The sequence below is a fragment of the Oncorhynchus nerka genome, linkage group LG18, assembly GCF_034236695.1.
Source record: "Oncorhynchus nerka isolate Pitt River linkage group LG18, Oner_Uvic_2.0, whole genome shotgun sequence".
Lineage (NCBI taxonomy): Eukaryota > Metazoa > Chordata > Actinopteri > Salmoniformes > Salmonidae > Oncorhynchus > Oncorhynchus nerka.
The window spans coordinates 55790835-55814627 of NC_088413.1; the positions used below are offsets into that span (position 1 = coordinate 55790835).

The following is a 23793-nucleotide window of genomic DNA, read 5'->3' on the forward strand; positions in this document are numbered from 1 at the left end:
CATGCATGTTAATACAATGTGTACAACTCGCCCTCCAATCAGCTCCTGATAGCTAAGTGGATCATTAATCTAAAGGTGATTTCTGACAGCCAGAGAAAGAGGTGGGAGGGGGAGGAGGAGGAGGTAAGAATGGCCTTATTCAGAGTAATGGGAAAAGGTGCCAATTAATAAGCCTGTGATCACTTCACTGAGCGAGCTCCTCTGACTGGGGCTGCTGAACCAATCTTATCTCTGTTCAGCTCCACTACTACTACTACACTCACATGGGTCCAAAACAAAAACGACACAATGTTGTCTGTTTTGTGTGCTAGGTGGCTGTGGCACAGTGGCACGCCATGCCAACACTATCAGCTATGCCCAGACAACTCAGAGGGAAACACAGATAATTTTGCTCTGTTGTTTATTGGCTAGCCTGGCTCTGACAGTCTACAGAATCAGACTGACACAGTGTGAGCCCCTGACTATCACAGGACAGGACAGGGCAGGACAGCCCAGAGGACTTGCAGAGCTGGCAGATAGAGGAGACCCAAATACCATCAGATCTGTTTACAGCAGTGGAGCAAAGCATTCTCTACAGTATGTTTCTCTCGCTCTATCTGAGAACAGCCTATCCTCATCTCTCTCTTTGTTGCTCAGATTGCCACCCAAGATTATGCTGACAGACGATGGGGAGTATTGTGTGTCATTAATCATCAACGTGTCATCATTACTCGCTATCGTAATCGTGGAGATCTATTCTCTCCATCATCACTCTGTACTATCAGCAATCTCCCTGGAACTGCTGCCCATCCAGCCAACTAATCAACTAACCAGCCAATCAACCATCCATCCATCCATCCATCCAACCAACCAATGAACCAACCAGCTAGCCATCCAACCAATCATCCAACCAACCAACCAGCTAGCCAACCAACCAACCAACCCAACCATCCAACACCATGGAGAAGGGAAAACAACCAAGCCCAGTTACTTACAGCCGACCATCATCATGGCCACAGAGAAGATCTTCTCTCCATCCGTGGTGGGGGCAATGTTGCCGAACCCGATGGTGGTCAGGCTGGTCATGGTGAAGTAAAGAGACGTGATGTACAGAGAGTCTTTCCCGGGGCCACCCTCCCATTGGCCTGAGCCGCTGGCATTGTAGCAATACGGCGAGCCGAGGTTGATGGCTAACTGGTAGAGCCAGCTGTCCGTCTTGATAGTGTTGGTGACCTCGTCAATGACCTCGTAGTCGCCAATGCTGTACCAGATGCAGGCCAGCCAGTGGGCCACCAGGCCAAACACACACACCAGTAGGACCAATACAGCTGCTCCATACTCCAGATAGTGGTCCAGTTTACGGGCCACCCGGCCCAGACGCAGCAGGCGCACCACCTTCAGAGAGCTGAACAGACTGCTAATACCCTGGAGGAGACACAGAGAAGAAGTGGACATGGTAAAGGTTTTGTTAGGGTCAGGGTCATTGTGCAAAACTATATGTTATGTGGTGAAATGTAACACTAACCCCTCGGCCCTCAAATTAGCATGATGTAATCAACCCAGCTGGACCTGGGGTACAAATACGGATTAATTTCCATCTCGGCGAATGTCATCTGAATAAAGCTAAACAAAGTTGTTCTATGAGTGGAGCTAAATAGGACAAAAGTAGGCAGAATTGCAGCTTTCCCACTAGCCAGCCAAAACGTAGAAAACACAATACAATACCTCATAAAAACAGAATGCAGCTGTAGTTTAGGTTCCTTATCTCACATCACACAAACATTCTGTTATATCCCAATCTAACAGCTTGTTCAGCATTTTATATCTTCTGACATAAGTGACACGTTCTCCAATGTGCCTTTGTACTGTCTCTGTAATAACACAACTTTCCCAGAGAAAGGACACCGAAGTAATTGGCTGAGAAAACAAGCAGACAACAAACAAAAGGATTTTGCTTATATGGTAAAGACGAAGAAACCTTCAGTAGACCGGAGCATGTTTATTGTGCTACTGTATCCACTTTATTTGTGTAGACATTAAGGAACGGGTGGTAGGCAGGGAGGCAGGGAGTCTCCACAAGGCAACAACAGAACAACATCCATAGATAGTGTAATGTTTACAAACATGAATCTCAATACACTGCTTTTATCAGGTGAAGTATAGCAGCAACATAAAAGCACATAAAAGGCGAAAACAGTCAGCGGAGGAGCTGTACCGTCCCATCATCGCTTCCCCTCGGCCCCTCCCCTCTCCTCTCTTCCTCCCACAGCATCAAAGGCCTCCCCGGGAGACCCCAGCTAAGCTCATATGTAAATGAGGAGCGTATAACTATCCACATTAAAGGCTCACCTATAGGGCAATCAGATGAAAAGATAACAGCATGGCTCGTAAAAAGCAGCAACACATGATGATGAATGATTACTGCTGGTAAGCACCTGTTTATTACAGATCAGCCTTGTTAAGTCGTGTATAGAGAGCAGTCATGCATGGACGTGATAAATGGAGGGTAGTGTACCCCTGGGCCTAGGGCGTGTATACCCCCTCTGTTTAATCTTTTGTTTTATGTAATGTAAGTGCCTTAATGTGTTTTGACACTAGGAAGAGTAGCTGCTGCCTTGGCAACAGATGGGGATCCCTAATAAATACAAATACAAATACAAAATAGGAGTAACATTAGATTGAGGAGAAGAAGAGTTAATAGATTGAATACAATAATTATTCTGGGACATAGTGTGCAGTTAATCAAATTGATAGCAAATTGCCACCATGATCTTGATCATTCGATTAAGATTCAAAGATCCTGTAGAGTCCAGAGAGGTTTTCATCCTGAGGCATTATAATATTATACATGAGCACTAAATTATCCTTATGCTAACCCAAACCCCCACAGTTAGACTTGGCGCTAGGCTAATGCTTACCCAAACCCCCACAGCCCTAAGTGCTAGGCTAATGCTTACCCAAACCCCCACAGCCAGCCTTAGCACTAGGCTAATGCTTACCCAAACCCCCACAGCCCTACGTGCTAGGCTAATGCTTACCCAAACCCCCACAGCCAGCCTTAGCACTAGGCTAATGCTTACCCCAAAAATTATGGAATTAACAACCAATGTTTACTTTTTTATTTTGGGCTATGACAGTCAATTGCAAATTAGTCTGACATAATGTGTCTTATCTCATCACCACTAATGAGATGGGTGTGCTTGATGCATGTCGCGTCGTGGGCCTGGTCAACAGTGCACATCTCATCTTTATTACTCTGAACTTACAATGGCTAGCCCCAAGTCGTTATATTTTTTTATTGTGCTCTATGCTATTTGCCTCATGACTCCTGCATGCTTTGTTGACTATGAACTTGATTGTTTACCCAACCGTGGGACAGACTGTTTGTTCCCACACTCGGGACTCTGACTCTACTGGTTACACGGACTATTGGTCTCCCATCCTATTCTAACCACCTCTCACCGGCTTTGTAGTCATGTTACCTAATGTATTGCTGTACAATATGATCTTGTTGACATCTAATGCACATTCAATTGTCATAAATCACCATTGCAGAGCTCTCCCTGTCCTCAGCCGTGCCCTAATTTTATTACTGCTGATGATATCTGGAAATGTGCATGTACACCCTGGCCCATCTACTATTGATAGCCACAATTCAGACTTGTGCCTTGAAGTTATCTGCTTCACTGATTTATGCTCTCATAAAAGCCTGGGTTTTCTGCCGTTTAACACTAGAAGCTTATTACCTAAAATTAATCAAAAGTGTGGGTTCACAGCTCCAATCCAGACGTGTTGGTTATTACTGAGACGTGGTTAAGAAAGAGTGTTTTGAACACTGATGTTAACCTTTCTGGTTATGACCTTTTTTGGCAAGACAGATCTTCCAAAGGTGGTGGAGTGGCAATCTTTACCAAGGAACACCTTCGGTGCTCGGTTGTCTCCACCAAGTCTATCCCCAAACAATTTAATTTGCTGTTTTTTTTTAGCATTAAACTTTGAAATAGCTCCTTGTTGATTTGTTTAATATATTTTTTTTATTTAACCTTTATTTAACTAGGCAGGTCAGTTAAGAACAAATTCTTAGTTATAATGACGGTCTACCCCGGCCAAACCCGGACGACACTGAGTTAATAGTGAGCCGCCCTATGGGACTCCCAATCACGGCCGGATGTGATACAGCCTGGATTGTTGGATCAGGATTCCTATTTGACTCAGCCATGCCTCCTTGCCCTTCCAACATTTTCTCATCTCACACCCCTTTTACTGTAACAAGCCTCGATGATCCTCCCTCTTTTTCCCCTGCCCAGCTACAAAGTTTCTCCCTGCAGGCGGTCACTGAGTCCAAGGTGCTAAAGGAGCTCCTTAAACTTTATCCCCCAAAAAACATCTGGGTCAGATGGTTTAGACCCTTTCTTCTTTAAGGTTGCTGCCCCTATTATTGCCAAGCCTATATCTCTGACCTTTTTAACCCGTCTCTCCTTTCTAGGGAGGTTCCCATTGCTTGGAAGGCAGCCACGGTGGTGCATCCTTTATGTAAAGGAGGAGATCAAGCAGATCCTAACTGTTATAGGGCAATTTCTATGTTGCCCTGTTAATCAAAAGTGTTGTAAAAACGTGTCAATAATCAATCGACTGACTTTCTTGATGTGTATAGTATTCTCTCTGGTATGCAATCTGGTTTCCACTCAGGTTATGGATGTGTCACTGCAACCTTAAAGATCCTAAATGATGTCACCATTTCCCTTGATTCTAAGCAATGTTGTGCTATTTTTATTGACTTGGCCAAAGATTTTGTTATGGTAGACCATTCCATTCTTGTGGGCCGGCTAAGGAGTATTGGTGTCTCTGAGGGGTCTTTGGCCTGTTTTGCTAACAACCTCTCTAAAAAAGTGCAGTGTGTAAAGTCAGAACATCTGCTGTCTCAGCCAGTGCCTGTCACCAAGGGAGTACACCAAGGCTCGATCCTAGGCCCCACGCTCTTCTCAATTTACATCAACAACATAGCTCAGGCAGTAGGAAGCTCTCTCATCCATTTATGTGCAGATGATACAGTCTTAAACTCAGCTGGTCCCTCCCCAGATTTTGTGTTAAACGCTCTACAACAAAGCTTTATTAGTGTCCAACAAGCTTTCTCTGCCCTTAACCTTGTTCTGAACACCTCCAAAACAAAAGGTCATGTGGTTTGGTAAGAAGAATGCCCCTCTCCCCTCCGGTGTGATAACTACCTCTGAGTGTTTAGCGCTTGAGGTAGTCACCTCAAGGCTGCTTCTGACTGTTCTACCACAGATGCCGGGAGCTGACACTGTCATTGTCCATGTGGGGTCAAACGACATCAGGAGGGCTAGCTCGGAACATTTGAAAATTGATTTTAAAGAACTGATTTTAGCATTAAAAGACTTCAAAAAACGGCCAATAATTTCAGGTCCAGTACCATTGTTGGGCCGCGGGTGTGAAAGATTCATCAGACTGCTGGCATTACACATCTGGCTAAAAGACTATTGTAGCTCTGCTGGAGTCACTTTTATTAATAACTTTGACACCTTCTGTGAACAGAAGATGCTCTAGAGGAATGACGGAGTCCATCCAAATGGACTCCTGGACTCTGTCCACGCTCTGTCCACTCCTGGACTCTGTCCACTCTGTCCACGCATTTCAAGGCTGTGTTGAAACAATGACTGGTAAATGATCCAAGAACAGCTCAGTCACCATTGTGACAATGAGTCGTCATAATTCTGCATCAAATGTACATGATCTTAGGGGCATTGGCAAACACAATGTAAGTAATTTAATTGATGTACCCCTAATTGCACCGAAAACATCTGTTTATCCTACAGCTATTGTAAGTAGTAATCATGAGCCTATAAACCAGAGTTATACTGTTAGCACCGAGGCGGTGTGCAATAGTAGGAAGACCACTTTATGCAGCTCACCCTGCACTATCAGCTCCAATGTAAATAACATGAGTAAGTCTACCTCTGATAAGCTTCCCAGTAAAGCATTAAAAACAATCAAGCAACCCAGAAAAGTGCTAAAAATAGCCCATATTAACATATGCAGCCTAAGAAACAAGGTCCATGAAGTTAATAACTTGCTTGTAACAGATGATATTCATATTCTGACTATCTCTGAGACCCACTTAGATAATACCTTTGATGATACAGTGGTAGCAATATAAGGTTATAACATCTACCGAAAAGACAGAAATGTCAACAGAGGCGGTGTTGCAGTCTATATGAAGGACCGCATTCCTGTAAAGCTTAGAGACGATCTAATGTTAAATACTGTTGAAGTAATATGGCTACAGGTTCATCTGCCTCACCAAAAGCCCATTCTTGTGGGAAGTTGCTATAGACCACCAAGTGCTAACAGTCAGTATCTGGATAATATGTGTGAAATGCTTGATAATGTATGTGATAAACAGAGAAGTATATTTTAAGGGTGATTTAAATATTGACTGGCTATCATCAAGCTGCCCACTCAGGAAAAAACTTCAAACTGTAACCAGTGTCTGCAACCTGGATCAGGTTGTCAGTCAACCTACCAGGGTAGTTACAAACAGCACAGGAATTAAATCATCAACATGTATTGATCACAGTTTTTCTAACGCTACAGATATTTGCTTTAAAGCAGTATCCAAATCCATAGGATGTAGTGATCACAATGTAATAGCCATATCTAGAGAAACCAATGTTCCAAAGGCTGGGCCTAACAGTGTATAAGCGGTCATACAAGAAGTTTTGTAGTGATTCATATGTTGATGATGTGAAGAATATTTGTTGCTCTGTGGTGTGTAATGAGGAGCAACCAGACGCTGCACTTGACACATTTACGAAACTACTTATTCCAGTTACTAATAAGCATGTACCCATTAAGAAAATGACTGTACAAACTGTTGAATCCCCTTGGATTTATGAGGAATTTAAAAAATTGTATGGTTGAGAGGGATGAGGCAAAAGGTATGGCAATTAAGTCTGGCAGCCCAACTGATTGGCAAACATACTGCAAATCAAGAAATCATGTGACTAAACTAAATAAAAAGACAAATAAACTACACTATGAAACAAAGACAAATTATATAAAGAATGATAGGAAAAAGTTTCAGGGCACCTTAAATGGAATTTTGGGGAAAAAAGCCAACTCTGCGTTACTGTTATTGAATCAGATGGCTCATTCATCACAAAGCAAACAACTTTAATGACTTTTTCATTGGCAAGATAAGCAAACTTAGGGCGACATGCCAGCAACAAACGCTGACCCGACACATCCAAGTATATCGGACCAAATTGTGAAAGACAAGAATTGTACTTTAGAATTCCGTAAAGTCAGTGCGGAAGAGGTGAACAAATTATTGTTGTCTATCAACAATGACAAGCCTCCAGGGTCTGACAATCTAGATGGAAAATTACTGAGGATAATAGCAGACGATATTGCCACATCTTTAATTTAAGCCTAATAGAGAGCGTGTGCCCTCAGGCCTGGAGGGAAGCTAAAGTCATTCCGCTACCCAAGAATGGTAAAGCCCCCTTTACTGGCTCAAATAGCCAACCAATCAGCCTGTTACCAACCCTTAGTAAACTTCTGGGAAAAATTGTGTTTGACCAGATACAACGCTGTTTTACAGTAAACAAATTTACAACAGACTATCAGCATGCTTATAGGGAAGGACATTCAACAAGCACAGCACTTACACAAATGACTGATGAATGGCTGAGAGAAATTGATGATAAAATGATTGTGGGAGCTGCCTTGTTAGACTTCAGTGCAGCTTTTGACATTATTGATCATAGTCTGCTGCTGGAAAAACGTGTGTGTTATGGCTTTACACCCCCTGCTATAATGTGGATAAAGAGTTACTTGTCTAACAGAACACAGCGGGTGTTCTTTAATGTAAGCCTATCAAATATAATCCAGTTAGAATCAGGAATTCCCCAGGGTAGCTGTTTTCTGGCTTTTTCTTTTTTTTTTACTAACTACATGCCACTGACTTTGAGTAAAGCCAGAGTTTCCATGTATGCGGATGACTCAACGCTACACACGTCAGCTACTACAGCGACTGAAATGACTGCAACACTCAACAAAGAGCTGCAGTTAGTTTCAGAGTGGGTGGCAAGGAATAAGTTAGCCCTAAATATTTCTAAAATTAAAAGCATTGTATTTGGAACAAAACACTCAGTAAACCCTAAACTTCAACTAAATCTTGTAATAAATAATGTTGAAATTGAGCAAGTTGAGACTAAACTGCTTGGAGTAACACTAGATTGTAAACTGCCATGGTCAAAACATATTGATGCAGTAGCAGCTAAGATTGGGAGAAGTCTGTCTATAATAAAGCGATGCTCTGCCTTAACAACACTATCAACAAAGCAGGTCCTACAGGCCCTAGTTTTGTCGCACCTTGACTACTGTTCAGTCGTGTGGTCAGGTGCCACAAAAAAGGACTTTGCAATTGACTCAGAACCGGGCAGCTAATATTAATAACATGCATGTCAATCTCTCCTAGCTCAAAGTGGAGGAGAGATTGACTTCATCACTACTTTTATTTATGAGAGGTATTGACATGTTGAATGCACCGAGCTGTCTGTCTAAACTACTGGCACACAGCTCGGACACACATGCATACCCCACAAGACATGCCACAAGAGGTCTCTTCACAGTCCCCAAGTCCAGAACAGACTATAGGAGGTACACAGTACGACATAGAGCCATTACTACACGGAACTCTATTCCACATCAAGTAACTGACGCAAGCAGTAAAATTAGATTTAAAAATCACCTTATGGAACAGCGGAGACTGTGAAGCAACACAAACGTTGGCACAGACACATGCATACACACACACACACACACGGATTTAGTACTGTAGATATGTGGTAGTGGTGGAGGTGCCTGAGGGCACACAGTGGGTTGTGAAACCTGTGAATGTACTGTAATGTTTTAAAATTGTATAAACTGCCTTAATTATGCTGGACCCAAGGAAGAGTAGCTGCTGCACTGGCTAATGGGGATCCATAATAAATACAAATACCTCACAAAAACTTGGGAGTATGGCTAGACGGTTCACTGTTCTTCTCTGAGCACATATCTAGTCTTGGTTTCCTCTATTGTTACCACTCCTCTTTCACCCCAATTTGTTCTTAACTGACTTGCCTAGTTAAATAAATGTTGAATAAAAACAACATCTCTGCTATCACACCCAACCTGGATCTATATTTGGTTTTAAGGTAGACGAGAGCACTGAATCCAGCTTCACACATATATTGTATGAGCCGACGAAGGGTATCGTTGGTTTTATTCTGCTTTCAAGACAACTGGCACCTTGGAAAAGTAGGAGGTCAAATCATGACATCAGTGAGCTTCAGTTCGGAAAGTCAGAGTCCTAGAAAGAGACCTGAGTTCCCAAGTTGGAATTCCAAGTTGGATGACCGTTCAAAACTATTTTTCCCAGTCTTTGCTAATCTTCTTCAGAGTTCCCAGTTGCTTTAAACGCACTAAAGTCGGAAGTCTGAGATTTCCGAGTTCCCAGTTGTTGTGAACGTGGCATTAATGCTCAGAGGGAGATGGCAGGGTATTCCCTTTGAGTCAGGAACCAAAACTCCTCCATAGTGACCCGTGAATACAATTGGTCACATGACAGCTCAATCAGCTGTTCAATTTCACCTACCGGCATGTCAACTGAGCAAGGATCACAGTCAAACAGATTGGGAAGAAGGTCCCAAAGTGCTCTTCCAAGCGTTGGAGGTGAGCAGTCGTCACCTGTGTGGGACACTTACTGTTGATGTTTTCCATTAAAAACATGCACAGCCGAGGGAAGGGGGCATGGCTAGTTTTTGAAAGACTCTCTCTCCAATAAGAATTCTTTCCTCTGAGTCCACTGATTCTAGACCATAGACCATTGTCATGATCTGATCTTAAATCTCCAAATAGTTTTGCGAACAGGTGTGTGCACAGTAGATGTGGTTTGATGTAGTTTACAATCAAAGTTACCTGCTGCAGTATTTCTCAGAGTTCTGTGCTCAGCTCTTTTGCCACCAATTGCTATTGGTGTATCATACAATGCATCCATATCGCAGAAGGAGACATATTAATAACAAGAGTTGTGCAAAAGCCCACCATTCGATCACATGGAATCTGTTTTTCATCAATTTAGCCACTCAGCACACTGAACATCCCCTGTGCCGTTTCATGCTCCGGAATCGTGAGATAGAACAATATGTCCTTGTGAATAACATCCCCCGACATATACAGCGAACATAAGTCAAAGCATGGGCATCTCGGCCCTCACAGCTAACATCGATTTGCAGAGCATAAGCTGTGGAGTTTTTGAGTCGTTCAGTCATGATTGCTAGCAAAAGCACAAATTCTTCATTTATCAGTTTTATCTGACAAAGGTATTGATGTGAGTTTCTGTGCCTCTGCCTCCCCACACATTGTTTTCACCATATCAAAAGTCTCTGCAATAGTGTGTGGCTTCATAACGTAGGGGCCTAGCCATTCACCGTGGGAATGACTCAAGTGCAACGGTCAAGTGCAGCCTTTTCCCATGATCTAAGGGCACTCTGGTTGAATGGTATCTTTGAAATTTACATTTTTAAGGTTAACCACATTACAATAATTTTCAGATACAAAGACAATATTAGAATATATTAGTTAACCTTTATTTAACTAGGCAAGTCAGTTAAGAACAAATTCTTATTTACAATGACGGCCTACTCCAGCCAAACCCGGACGACGCTGGGCCAATTGTGCTCCGCCCAATGGACTCCCAATCAGAGCTGGATGTGATACAGCCTGGATTTGAACCAGGGTGTCTGTTGTGACACCTGTAGCACTGAGATGCAGTGCCTTAGACTGATGCGCCACTCGGGAGCCACATTTTGCAGCAATTACAGCTGCAAGTCTCTTGGGGTATGTCTCTATAAGCTTGGCACATCTAGCCACTGGAATTTTTGCCCATTCTTCAAGGCAAAACTGCTCCAGCTCCTTCAAGTTGGATGGGTTCCGCTGGTGTACAGCAATCTTTAAGTCATACCACAGATTCTCAATTGGATTAAGGTCTGGGCTTTGACTAGGCCATTTCAAGACATTTAAATGTTTCCCCTTAAACCACTCAAGTGCTGCTTTAGCAGTATAATTAGGGTCATTGTCCTGCTGGAAGGTGAATCTCCGTCCCAGTCTCAAATCTCTGGAAGACAAACTTTTTTCCCTCAAGAATTCCCCTTTATTTAGTGCCTTCCATCATTCCTTCAATTCTGACCAGTTTCCCAGTCCCTGCCGATGAAAAACATGGTGTTCTCGGGGTGGTGTTCTCGGGGTGATGAGAGGTGTTGGGTTTGCGCCAGACATAGTGTTTTTCTTGATGGCCAAACAGCTACATTTTAGTCTAATCTGACTGGAGTACCTTCTTCCATATGTTTGGGGAGTCTCCCACATGCCTTTAGGAGAACACCACGCTTGTTTTCTTATTCTTTTCTTTAAGCAATGGCTTTTTTTCTGGCCACTCTTCCGTAAAGCCCAGCTCTGTGGAGTGTACGGCTTAAAGTGTTCCTATGGACAGATACTCCAATCTCCGCTGTGGAGCTTTGCAGCTCATTCAGGGTTATATTTGGTCTCTTTGTTGCCTCTGATTAATACCTTCCTTGCCTGGTCCAGGAGATATGGTGGGCGGCCCCCTCTTGGCAGGTTTGTTGTGGTGCCATATTCTTTCCATTTTTGAATAATGGATTTAATTGTGCTCCGTGGGATGTTCGAAGGTTCAGATATTTTTTTAGAACCCAACCCTGATCTGTACTTCTCCACAACTTTCAGAATAGGTGTATATATACTGAGATCATATGACAGATCATGTGACACTTCAATTGCACACAAGTGGACTTTATTTAACTAATTATGTGACTTCTGAAGGTTGCACCAGATCTTATTTAGGGGCTTCATTCCAAAGGGGGTGAATACATATGCACGCACCACTTTCCTTTTTTTTTAACAAGTTATTTTTTAAATTTCACTTCACCAATTTGGACTATTTTGTGTATGTCCATTACATGAAATTCAAATAAAAATCCATTTAATGTACAGGTTGTAATGGAACAAAATAGGAAAAATGCCAAGGGGGATGAATACTTTTGCAAGGCACTGTGTATATATACATATATTTTTTTCTTCAGGATTTTTAAAATTCTCCCGTAACCCCATTTTCATATCAGGCGACCACACATGGGGTTGCGATCCCTAGCTTGCGAACTGCGGTGCTTAGATAATCCTTACCCAAACCCCCACAGCCCTAAGTACTCGGCTAATGCTTACCCATACCCCCACAGCCAGCCTTAGTGCTAGGCTAATGCTAACCCACAACCTCCACAGCCAGCTTGAGTGGGTGCTAATAATGCTAAACCAAGCCTCCACAGTGCTGAGGGCGAGGCTCCCCTGGGCCTGTCAGATTGTTTTTGTTCATTGCAACATGCATGGCACATAAAAAGGTCACGCTGGATTAGCCAGTGCTGGCATGGCCCCTGCAGACAGGAAAAATGCGTCTGAGTGCACTTTACTGGGGCTCTGTGCCAGCAGGTAGCAGCCCAGACTACAGGGGGCTGCCTGCCCCCTCCTCCTCCTCTCCAAGCCCACTCCTCCCCTCTATGACCTCAGGGAACCTCAGCAGTCATCAGCACACTGCAAAGAAACCTTGTGAATGTGATGCCTTGTACACAAGCAGGATTCTGTGTGTAAAATATCTGGATGTCGATTCTTCTGTTGTGTTCTATGACATCTTAAAGCATCCCCCTCACTATAGTGTACATCATGGGTCCCCAATTACATTCAGCTGTGGACCGATCTTTTCTTGAGCAGATGGTCAGGGGGCTGGAACATAGTTATAAATCATTTGTACACTGCACATTGACCGCAAGAAGTCCAAACATATTTAATATTTGACAAAAACATAATCATTGGAAACCTTGATTACATTTGGATACGATCACATATGTCTCTCTATTTATGCGTTGGAATACTTTAGGGCTGGGAATTGCCAGGTTCTTCACAACACAATATTAACATGATACTTAGGTGCCGATACAAAATGTTTGCGATTTGATCATGTGATTTTTTTTGCGGTTTCATGTTCCAAACATATCGCTCACCATATGTCTGCTGCAGAGGAACAAGAGAGATCCCTGAGAAGTGTTTTGATCAGTCATGGAAATAAATGTGATGAAAACAAAATGCTTCAATATTTAAATAGAAGATGGAGAACAAGCTATGAACGAAAAATACTGGCGTTTTGGTGCAGGTACTGCCGAATAGTGCAAAACTAATATTGCGATATTGTCAAAACTAATATTGCAATCTATCGTCAAAACTAATATTGCGATATGTAACTGGATAGATTTTTCCACCATCAGTAGAATACATGATTTCCTGGTGATTTTAGTCTTTTAGGTGCAACAAAAAATGTTGCTCTGAAAACTTGGGTGGACAAATAAATGAACACTTGGGGAACACTAGCGTACAGCAAATAAAACTCAACATACAGTGCCTTGCGAAAGTATTCGGCCCCCTTGAACTTTGCGACTTTTTGCCACATTTCAGGCTTCAAACATAAAGATATGAATCAACAACAAGTGGGACACAATCATGAAGTGGAACGACATTTATTGGATATTTCAAACTTTTTTAACAAATCAAAAACTTAAAAATTGGGCGTGCATAATTATTCAGCCCCTTTACTTTCAGTGCAGCAAACTCTCTCCAGAAGTTCAGTGAGGATCTCTGAATGATCCAATGTTGACCTAAATGACTAATGATGATAAATACAATCCACCTGTGTGTAATCAAGTCTCCGTATAAATGCACCTGCACTGTGATAGTCTCAGAGGTCCATTAAAAGCGCAGAGAGCATCATGAAGAACAAGGAACACACCAGGCGGGTCCGAGATACTGTTGTGAAGAAGTTTAAAGCCGGATTTGGATACAAAAAGATTTCCCAAGCTTTAAACATCCCAAGGAGCACTGTGCAAGCGATAATATTGAAATGGAAGGAGTATCAGACCACTGCAAATCTACCAAGACCTGGCCGTCCCTCTAAACTTTCAGCTCATACAAGGAGAAGACTGATCAGAGATGCAGCCAAGAGGCCCATGATCACTCTGGATGAACTGCAGAGATCTACAGCTGAGGTGGGAGACTCTGTCCATAGGACAACAATCAGTCGTATATTGCACAAATCTGGCCTTTATGGAAGAGTGGCAAGAAGAAAGCCATTTCTTAAAGATATCCATAAAAAGTGTTGTTTAAAGTTTGCCACAAGCCACCTGGGAGACACACCAAACATGTGGAAGAAGGTGCTCTGGTCAGATGAAACCAAAATTGAACTTTTTGGCAACAATGCAAAACGTTATGTTTGGCGTAAAAGCAACACAGCTCATCACCCTGAACACACCATCCCCACTGTCAAACATGGTGGTGGCAGCATCATGGTTTGGGCCTGCTTTTCTTCAGCAGGGACAGGGAAGATGGTTAAAATTGATGGGAAGATGGATAGAGCCAAATACAGGACCATTCTGGAAGAAAACCTGATGGAGTCTGCAAAAGACCTGAGACTGGGACGGAGATTTGTCTTCCAACAAGACAATGATCCAAAACATAAAGCAAAATCTACAATGGAATGGTTCAAAAATAAACATATCCAGGTGTTAGAATGGCCAAGTCAAAGTGCAGACCTGAATCCAATTGAGAATCTGTGGAAAGAACTGAAAACTGCTGTTCACAAATGCTCTCCATCCAACCTCACTGAGCTCGAGCTGTTTTGCAAGGAGTGGGAAAACATTTCAGTCTCTCGATGTGCAAAACTGATAGAGACATACCCCAAGCGACTTACAGCTGTAATCGCAGCAAAAGGTGGCGCTACAAAGTATTAACTTAAGGGGGCTGAATAATTTTGCACACCCAATTTTTCAGTTTTTGATTTGTTAAAAAAGTTTGAAATATCCAATAAATGTCATTCCACTTCATGATTGTGTCCCACTTGTTGTTGATTCTTCACAAAAAAATACAGTTTTATATCTTTATGTTTGAAGCCTGAAATGTGGCAAAAGGTCGCAAAGTTCAAGGGGGCCGAATACTTTCGCAAGGCACTGTATATCAAAGCACCTGCAGCAACTAAAGACATTTCAATGTGTAGCAAAGCACTTGGTATTCTGCATAGCACCTGATTTAAAATCAACTATAAAGCCACAATGTTGAAAGGCAAAAACTGTCATCACAATGTAAACCTCCAGAGAAAAAAGGGCAAAATAACAACCCAGACATAAAATAAAATTATCCTTATTATCTCTTCCTGTTTGACATCTCTTTGTCTTTCCCTGTCATTCTCTCTCTCACCTCTCACTCTCTAGCTCCTCTATTATATTTTATATGTTCTCCCTCTCTACACTGCATGATTCAGAGTGACGGTAGGTCTTGGGAACACACTACAATACACTGTGCACATTGGTCACCACACCCGGGCTGTACATGACCCTTTTCCCTCAACATGAGCTCACATCTTGACACAGAGACAAATCATCACTTTGAGTTTTGTGGTTGTGCATTTGAATCCTATTGATTTCCTATCAGCCCCTCATGGCTGCTCTTGCCCCTCCCCGTCTGTGAGCAAGTGGACCTCACAGCCACATCCCAGCAGGAGCTCTCAGAAACTATCAGGCCCACCTGAGAAAACCCACAGAGACACACAAACCTGAACTAACATACAGCAGGAGACCATTCACCTACTGCATCCTGAACAGATACCAATACAAGACATTGTTCACGCCTTTACACTAGCTTCAAATAACAGCAGGGAACCAGTTCTTTTATTCTAGAAACCTGGGCACATCAGCCATCAATACAGAAAACATGTATTTTATATAACCAGTCAATGTTCCCTCTAAGCTGCTCACACAGCTCCCCTCAGACTGCTGCTGCACAGACTCAATATCAGCCCGGACAGAAAAGCACCGAGATTGAACTTCACTCAACTTCTAGATTTTTCCCCTTTAGTTAACACTATCAACATTTCGCTCTGCTGTGGGAATTGTGCTCGAATCAACGCAATATTAGTCACTTTCAATGTAGCATAACGAAACAAAATAAACTATCCAAGACTTGGTATGGAAAACGAAGTGTGAAATAGATTTTACTGTAGGCAGAGCACATTGGAGTAGGATTCTATTGCATTGACATGCACAACTCCGGTCTGTACTCTAAACGGACCGGTGCACCGTAACCAATCAGAGCTGCAGTAGGCCAATAGCCATTGGCATATGTGGAACTGAACTGTGTTTAGGCAACAGTATGAGTGGTCATGAGTAGATGTGCTTGTTTTGAGATCAAAGTGAGAGCTGCATGTAGCCACGTGTGCACAATTGTTCATATTCTTTGCCAGTTAGTGAGTTATTAGCCCAGTTATAGCAACACTGGGGGAGTGGTTTCCTCCAACAAGAGCCCAAAATGTTTGCCTTTCTAGCCATCTTTGAGAAGCAAGTCAGGTAAAGAGCTTATTTAAGTCTTAAAGGGGAAGTGTTGTGTTTTGAGATGGTCTTGAATAAGCTAAGTAGCCAATAGGCATATAAGTAGCCAATAGGCAGAGTGTAGCATAATTTGTCTGATTCTCTGTAATAATGGCATGGGAATAATAATACATTTTATTTTGTAAAGTGGTTTCTTGCATCAAACAACACAACATTTTCAGTTACATCCTTATCTGAAGGACAAGTGGAGTATGGCAAGCCAAAACCTGCGGACTCTCCTTCACCGCAGCCAACGTGAGTAAAACATTTAAACGTGTTAAACCTCGCAAGGCTGCCGGCCCAGACGGCATCCCTAGCTGCATCCTCAGAGCATGCACTGATCAGCTGGCTGGTTTGTTTACGGACATATTCAATCAATCCTTATCCCAGTCTGCTGTTCCCACATGCTTCAAGAGGGACACCATTGTTCCTGTTCCCAAGAAAGCTAAGGCAACTGAGCTAAATGACTATCACCCCGTAGCACTCACTTCCGTCATCATGAAGTGCTTTGAGAGACTAGTATCATATCACCTCCACCCTACCTGACACCCTAGACCCACTCCAATTTGCTTACAGCCCCAATAGGTCCACAGACGACGCAATCGCAATCACACTGCCTTAACCCATCTGGACAAGAGGAATTCCTATGTAAGAATGCTGTTCATCAACTACAGCTCAGCATTTAACATTATAGTACCCTCCAAACTCGTCATTAAGCTCGAGACCCTGGGTCTCGACCCCGCCCTGTGCAACTGGGTCCTGGACTTTCTGACTGGATGCCCCCAGGTGGTGAGGGTAGGTAACAACATATCCACCCCGCTGATCCTCAACATTGGGGCCCCACAAGGGTGCGTTCTTAGCCTTCTCCTGTACTCCCTGCTCACCCATGACCCATGCACACCTCCAACTCAATCATCAAGTGTGGTGTCAGGAAAATAACCTCACAAGCAACGTCAACAAATCAAAGTAGATGAAACGGGCAGAGGGAGCACCCCCCTATCCACATCGATGGTACAGTAGTGGAAAAGATGGGAAGTTTTAAACTCATCGGCGTACATATCACGGACAAACTGAAATGGTCCACCCACACATACAGTGTGGTGAAGAAGGTCCAACAGAGTCTCTTCAACCTCAGGAGGCTGAAGAAATTTGGCTTGTCACCAAAAACACTCACAAACTTTTATAGATGCACAATCGAGAGCATCTTGTCGGGCTGTATCACCACCTGGTACGGCAACTGCTCCGCCCACAACCCCAAGGCTATCCAGAGCACAACACATCACCGGGGACAAACTACCTGCCCTCTAGGACACCTACACCACCCGATGTCACAGGAAGGCTAAAAAGATCATCAAGGACAACAACCACCTGAGCTACTGGCTGTTCACCCTGCTATTATCCAGAAGGCGAGGTCAGTACAGGTACATCAAAGCTGGGACCGAGAGACTGAAAAACAGCTTCTATCTCAAGGCCATCAAACTGTTAAACAGCCATTACTAACATTGAGTGGCTGCTGACAACATACTGACTCAAATCTCTAGCCACTTTAATAATAAAAAATTGGATGTAATAAATGTATCACTAGTCACTTTTAACAATGCCACTTTATATAATGTTTACATACCCTACATTACTCATCTCATATGTGTATACTGTACTCTATACCATCTACTGCATCTTGCCTATGCCGTTCGGCCATCGCTCATCCATATATTTATATGTACATATTCTTATTGATTCCTTTACACTTGTGTGTAAAAGGTAGTCGTTATGAAATTGTTAGATTACTTGTAGATTTTTACTGCATGGTCGGAACTAGAAGCACAAGCATTTCGCTACACTCGCATTAACATCTGCTAACCATGTGTAAGTGACCAATACAATGTGATTTGATTTGAAGCCCTGCATGATTTTTTCTAAACTCTCATGGAATGTAGGCCTACATTGAACACCACACATTGGCTCCTACTGTAGGCTGAACGATGGAACAGCTGTTTTCATGTTAAAATGTTATGGGATGCATTTTCTCAAATTTATGGTAGGCCACTCTGGTATGCCTACATTATGATAAAGTAGCCACATTAGCCTAAATGGCCACTGTTAAAACAGTAACTTAAAACGGGTACAGCCTCAATATTCACAGTAAACACGCACCGGAAGTTGCACAGAATATTCAAGTTGGTGCTCAACAGACCTGAAATTTACTCAGTGCTGAACAAATTTGAGGGAACATTGCCTACAGTATACATAACCTATTTAAACATGTATTTTTTATAACCTACACAGCAAAGTACAGTATCATTGACCTGGATACACAAACACACACTCACTCACTCTCTCCTAAAACATGTGTTTTATGAGCTATACTAATTAAATGACAGTGATGGAGCACCTATCATTGAACTCTAGAAAAGCAGTAACACAGTCCATAAGTTTTTCTGTTTAAAATCCAATTAATTGTGTTCTGTATGATTGGGTTGAAGGAGTATTGATAATTGCTTCTCCTGGAGGACTGAAAATCGTCTAGAGCTCATCAGGCAAAGTGGTTTTGACAGAAGCCCACATTTCTGGATTTCAGAGCCGACATAAGAAGCAACTGTTAGAAGTACAACTGACAAATACCTACAACTTAGACACTTCATAGAGGGTCAGAAGAAAGTCGATAAACTACGTTTTCAAATGACTGAAGTTGAGAAACTATTTAAAGAATCCAACCGTTCGGAGAGGTTTAATCTCCATATATATTATATTTTATTGAACAGAAGTGCCTCATCCTATGCTGCGTTGAGACATGTTTGGGAGAGAGACATTGGACATGCATTTGGTGAGGAAGAATGGGCTTCTATCTGCAAAAGGGTCTACCCCAAATGCATACGAGCTAAATTTCCAATTTTTTCATAGAACCTACTTTACACCTGTCCTCCTTCACAGAATGTATTCCAATGCAACACATTTCTGTTTCAAATGTAAACAGGATACTGGCACCTTCATGTGCGTTTTTTGGTACTGTAGCATAATCCAGTCTTATTGGAATGATATTCACTTACACATACAGAATATCTTGGGTAGATAATTAGCTTTTTCACCGAAGTTATATTTGCTCTATTTTGATTGTAACGTCATGTTTGACCCCGACTCTGAACATCTGTTCAATACCCTTGTTTACTTAGCCAAAAAATGTATATTGTTATTATGGTCCACACCTGAAGTACCATCTGCGAGAATGTGGCTTTCAAGCTTCTGCTATCCAAGCTCTAGAGAAATGTACATTTGATTTACACCAGAGGTCTGATACATTTTGGAAAATGTGGTCTCCATTGTTGTCCTATGTAGAAAACCTCCCATAAATGCCCGTGTTATAATTGTAATGTTTGTATATATTGTTTTCTCTCCATTTTATGACTGCCTTTTTGCATAATGTTTTGCTGTATCCTTATTTATTCCTTTCATTGTACTTAGTCATTGCACTTTGTTTGGTTGTCTATGTAACCCCTATTAAAAGAAAATAACATTCTAATAAAAAGATAATTACAAAAAAGAAATACAATTTCAAAGATCCTAAACCATCACCACCCCTTCCCCGAGCCAGCCTACCGTACCTCATCCACATTCTCAAAGGCATTGATGATGTCATAGGGCAGGCAGGACAGCAGGTCGATGACGAACCAGGTCTTCAGGTAGTTCATCCTGATCAGCTTGGGGTCTGAGATGACCTCCCCACCGGGCCCCACGAAGGTGGTGTGGAAGTTGAGTACGATGTCCACCAGGAAGATGACATCCACCACACTGTCCAGCACCAGCCACACGATGTTGTTCTGCTTGGTCTTGAAGGACACGTTGTAGGGCACCATGATGGCCGTGTAGAAGGTGAGGACGAGGATGACCCAGTCCCAGGTGGTCTTGAAGGTGCAGTAGTGGAGGATGATGTGAGGGGGAGTCTTAGGAGCCTCCTGTTTGTACTGGGGGAGGATGTCTGAACCTAGCTGGAGAACCTGAGCGCACACAGAGGGATGGAGAGAGAGAGAGAAAGAGGGAGAGAGAGAGAGAGAAAGAGAGAGAGAGAGAGAGAGAAAGAAAAGGGACTGACAGTTATAGGAGGAGGAGACACTTTCCATGTTAAAGTTGATTGTTCATATCTCATACAGACTATATCAGGAATGGGGCTTCCTGACTCCATGTTATAAAAGCGGGTTGGGTGCTCGCTGAGAAGATAAACAGAGGCTACAATTCTCATCTAATCCTCATCATCAGATGTGCCAATCAAACAGGCCTCAGTCAAGACCAGAAGCGCTGTGCAAAATGAGAACTTCAATTAAGCACACAAAAACCTTCTCAGAGAAATAGCAGCACATCTGACATTCCGCATACTCAATATGAGACGTCAGATGCTCTTCAGATGAATCACCTGCCTAATCTATTGAATGTTCCCCAGATATTACAAACCCACTCAGACATCTTGTTATTGGTTATGTAAATGAGAAGAGATAGTAAAACTCATCCTTCTTTACTGAGGTTTGATTTAGTCTTACCTCTCTGTCTGAGAGAGACCGGTAGGGGTAAGCAAATCACAATCCCCTTTGCATGAATTGACAGTAAGTATAATTTCATTTAATTCGGAAAGTATTCAGGCCCCTTCACTTTTTCCAAATTTTTTTACATAACAGCCTTATTCTGAAATTCATTCAATTGTTTTTTCCCTCATCAATCTACACACAATACCCAATAATGACAAACAAAAACACGTTTTTAGAAATGTTTGCCACTGAAATATCACATTTACATGAGTATTCAGACCCTTTACTCAGTACTTTGTTGAAGCACCTTTGACTGCAATTACAGGATTGAGTATTCTTGGGTATGACGCTACAAGCTTGGCACACCTGTATTTGGGGAGTTTCTCCCATTAATCTCTGCAGATCCTCTCAAGCTCTGTCAAGGTTGGATGGGGAGCGTTGCTGCACAGCTATTTTCAGGTCTCTCCAGAGATGTTAGATCGGGTTCAAGTCCGGGCTCTGGCTAGGCCACTCAAGAACATTCAGAGACTTTCCCACTCGTCCATTGTCTTGGCTGTGTGCTTAGGGTTTTGTCCTGTTGGAAGGTGAACCTTCGACCCAGTCTGAGGTACTGAGCGCTCTGGAGCAGGTTTCATTCAAGGAAATTTCTGTACTTTGCTCTGTTTATCTTTCCCTCGATCCTGACTAGTTTCTCAGTCCTCTGCTACCTCCCTGACCAAGGCCCTTCTCCCCGGATTGCTCAGTTTGGCCAGCTCTAGGAAGAGTCTTGGTGGTCCCAAATTTCTTCCATTTAAGAATGATGGAGGCCGCTGTGTCCTTGGGGACCTTCAATGCTGCATAAATGTGTTGGTACCCTTCCCCAGATCTGTGCCTCCACACAATCCTGTATAGGAGCTCTACGGACAATTCCTTCAACCTCATGGCTTGGTTTTTGCTCTGACATGCACTGTCAACTATGGGACCTTATACAGACAGGTGTGTGCCTTTCCAAATCATGTCCAATCAACTGATTTGACCACATATGGACTCAATTCAAGTTGTAGAAACATCTCAAGGATGATCAATGGAAACAGGATGCACATGAGCTCAATTTCAAGTCTCATAGAAAAGGGTCTGAATACTTGTATAAATAAGGTATTTCAGTTCGTTTTTTTTATACATTTGCTAAAAGTTCTAAAAACCTGTTTTCACTTTGTCATTATGGTGTATAGTGTGTAGATTTATTTTTTAAATTAATTTTAGAATAGGCCTGTAACATAAGAAAATGTGGAAAAAGTCAAGGGGTCTGAATACTTTCCGAATGCACTGTAGATGTTGTTCATCGGTACTTACCAAGGGGGCAGGATTGAAAATCCAACACTAAGGTTTATGTCAAATAATCCACTGCCCTGAAACATCAATAGATGACTCAGGACAGTTAGACAGCCAGGTAAGGTCACTTAGCTCGGGAAAAGATAAGGTAAAGTGAACATGGCTCGTCCCAAAACAAGTCGTCTGAGTTTCCAGCAGACGGAGACAGTGAAAGTGCTCGCGGCACACTGCCTCCGTCTCACTGCTATGCATGCAATATTAATGATGCCCAGTACAGCCGCAGCCCACAGCGAACTGTACAAGATCATTAGCCAGCAAGAATCCTCTCATCCGGAAGCAGTCTTTATTGTCGCGGGCGACAGAGGACAGAGAAGGCAGACTCAGTGCTGCAGGACCGTTTTGAGAATAGTGATTGGAATATGTTCAAAGATTCACCCACCCAGGACTCATCCATCAACATTGAGGAATATACATTGTCAGTCACAGGCTTCATTAGTAAATGTGTTGATGATGTTGTACCCACAATAACAATCCGGACATACCCTAACCAAAAACCCTGGATGAACATAGATATCCGTACCTTGCTGGGAGCCCATACTGCCGGATTAAACTTGAATTGATGTTTAACATCTCAGACTCGCAACGCATGTGGCAAGGACTACAGACTATCACAGACTACAAAGGCAAATCCAGCCCACCGAAGCCTCCCTCCCAGACGAGCTTAACCTCTTGGAACACTAGGGGCAGTATTTCATTTTTGGATGAAAAAACATTCCCGTTTTAAACAAGATATTTTGTCACGAAAATATGCTCGACTATGCATATAATTGACAGCTTTGGAAAGAAACCACTCTGACGTTTCCAAAACTGCAAAGATATTATCTGTGAGTGCCACAGAACTGATGCTACAGGCGAAACCAAGATGAAACTTCAAACAGGAAATGAGCAAAATTTTTGAGGCGCTGTTTTCCATTGTCTCCTTATATGGCTGTGAATGTGCCCTGAATGAGCCTACACGTTCTGCCGTTTCCCCAAGGTGTCTGCAGCATTGTGACGTGTTTGTAGGCATATCATTGGAAGATTGGCCATAAGAGACTACATTTACCAGGTGTCCGCCCGGTGTCCTTTGTCGAAATTGGTGCGTAATCTCCAAGCTGCACGCATTCATCCATGTGATTCAGAGGAGACTTCCACGAACGATATATCATCAAAGAGATATGTGAAAAACACCTTGAGGATTGATTCTAAACAACGTTTACCATGTTTCAGTCGATATTATGGAGTTAATTTGGAAAAAAGTTCGGCGTTTTAATGACTGAATTTTCATTTTTTTTGGTAGCCAAACGTGACGAACAAAACGGAGCGATTTCTCCTACACAAAGAATCTTTCAGGAAAAACGGAACATTTGCTATCTAACTGAGAGTCTCCTCATTGAAAACATCAGAAGTTCTTC

At 42.6% G+C, this 23793-nt stretch overlaps 1 protein-coding gene across 1 annotated transcript in view; it reads right to left on the reverse strand.

Annotated features, from left to right (window-relative positions):
* kcnh5b (potassium voltage-gated channel, subfamily H (eag-related), member 5b) overlaps positions 1-23793 on the reverse strand; it is an 86916-nt gene that overhangs the window by 40781 nt on the left and 22342 nt on the right. The window contains exons 6-7 of the mRNA XM_029688040.2: positions 20114-20506; positions 975-1404 (exon numbers count right to left, since the gene is read on the reverse strand). Coding sequence (XP_029543900.1) covers positions 975-1404; positions 20114-20506 — 823 coding nt within the window. The remainder of the gene's footprint in view (positions 1-974; positions 1405-20113; positions 20507-23793) is intronic.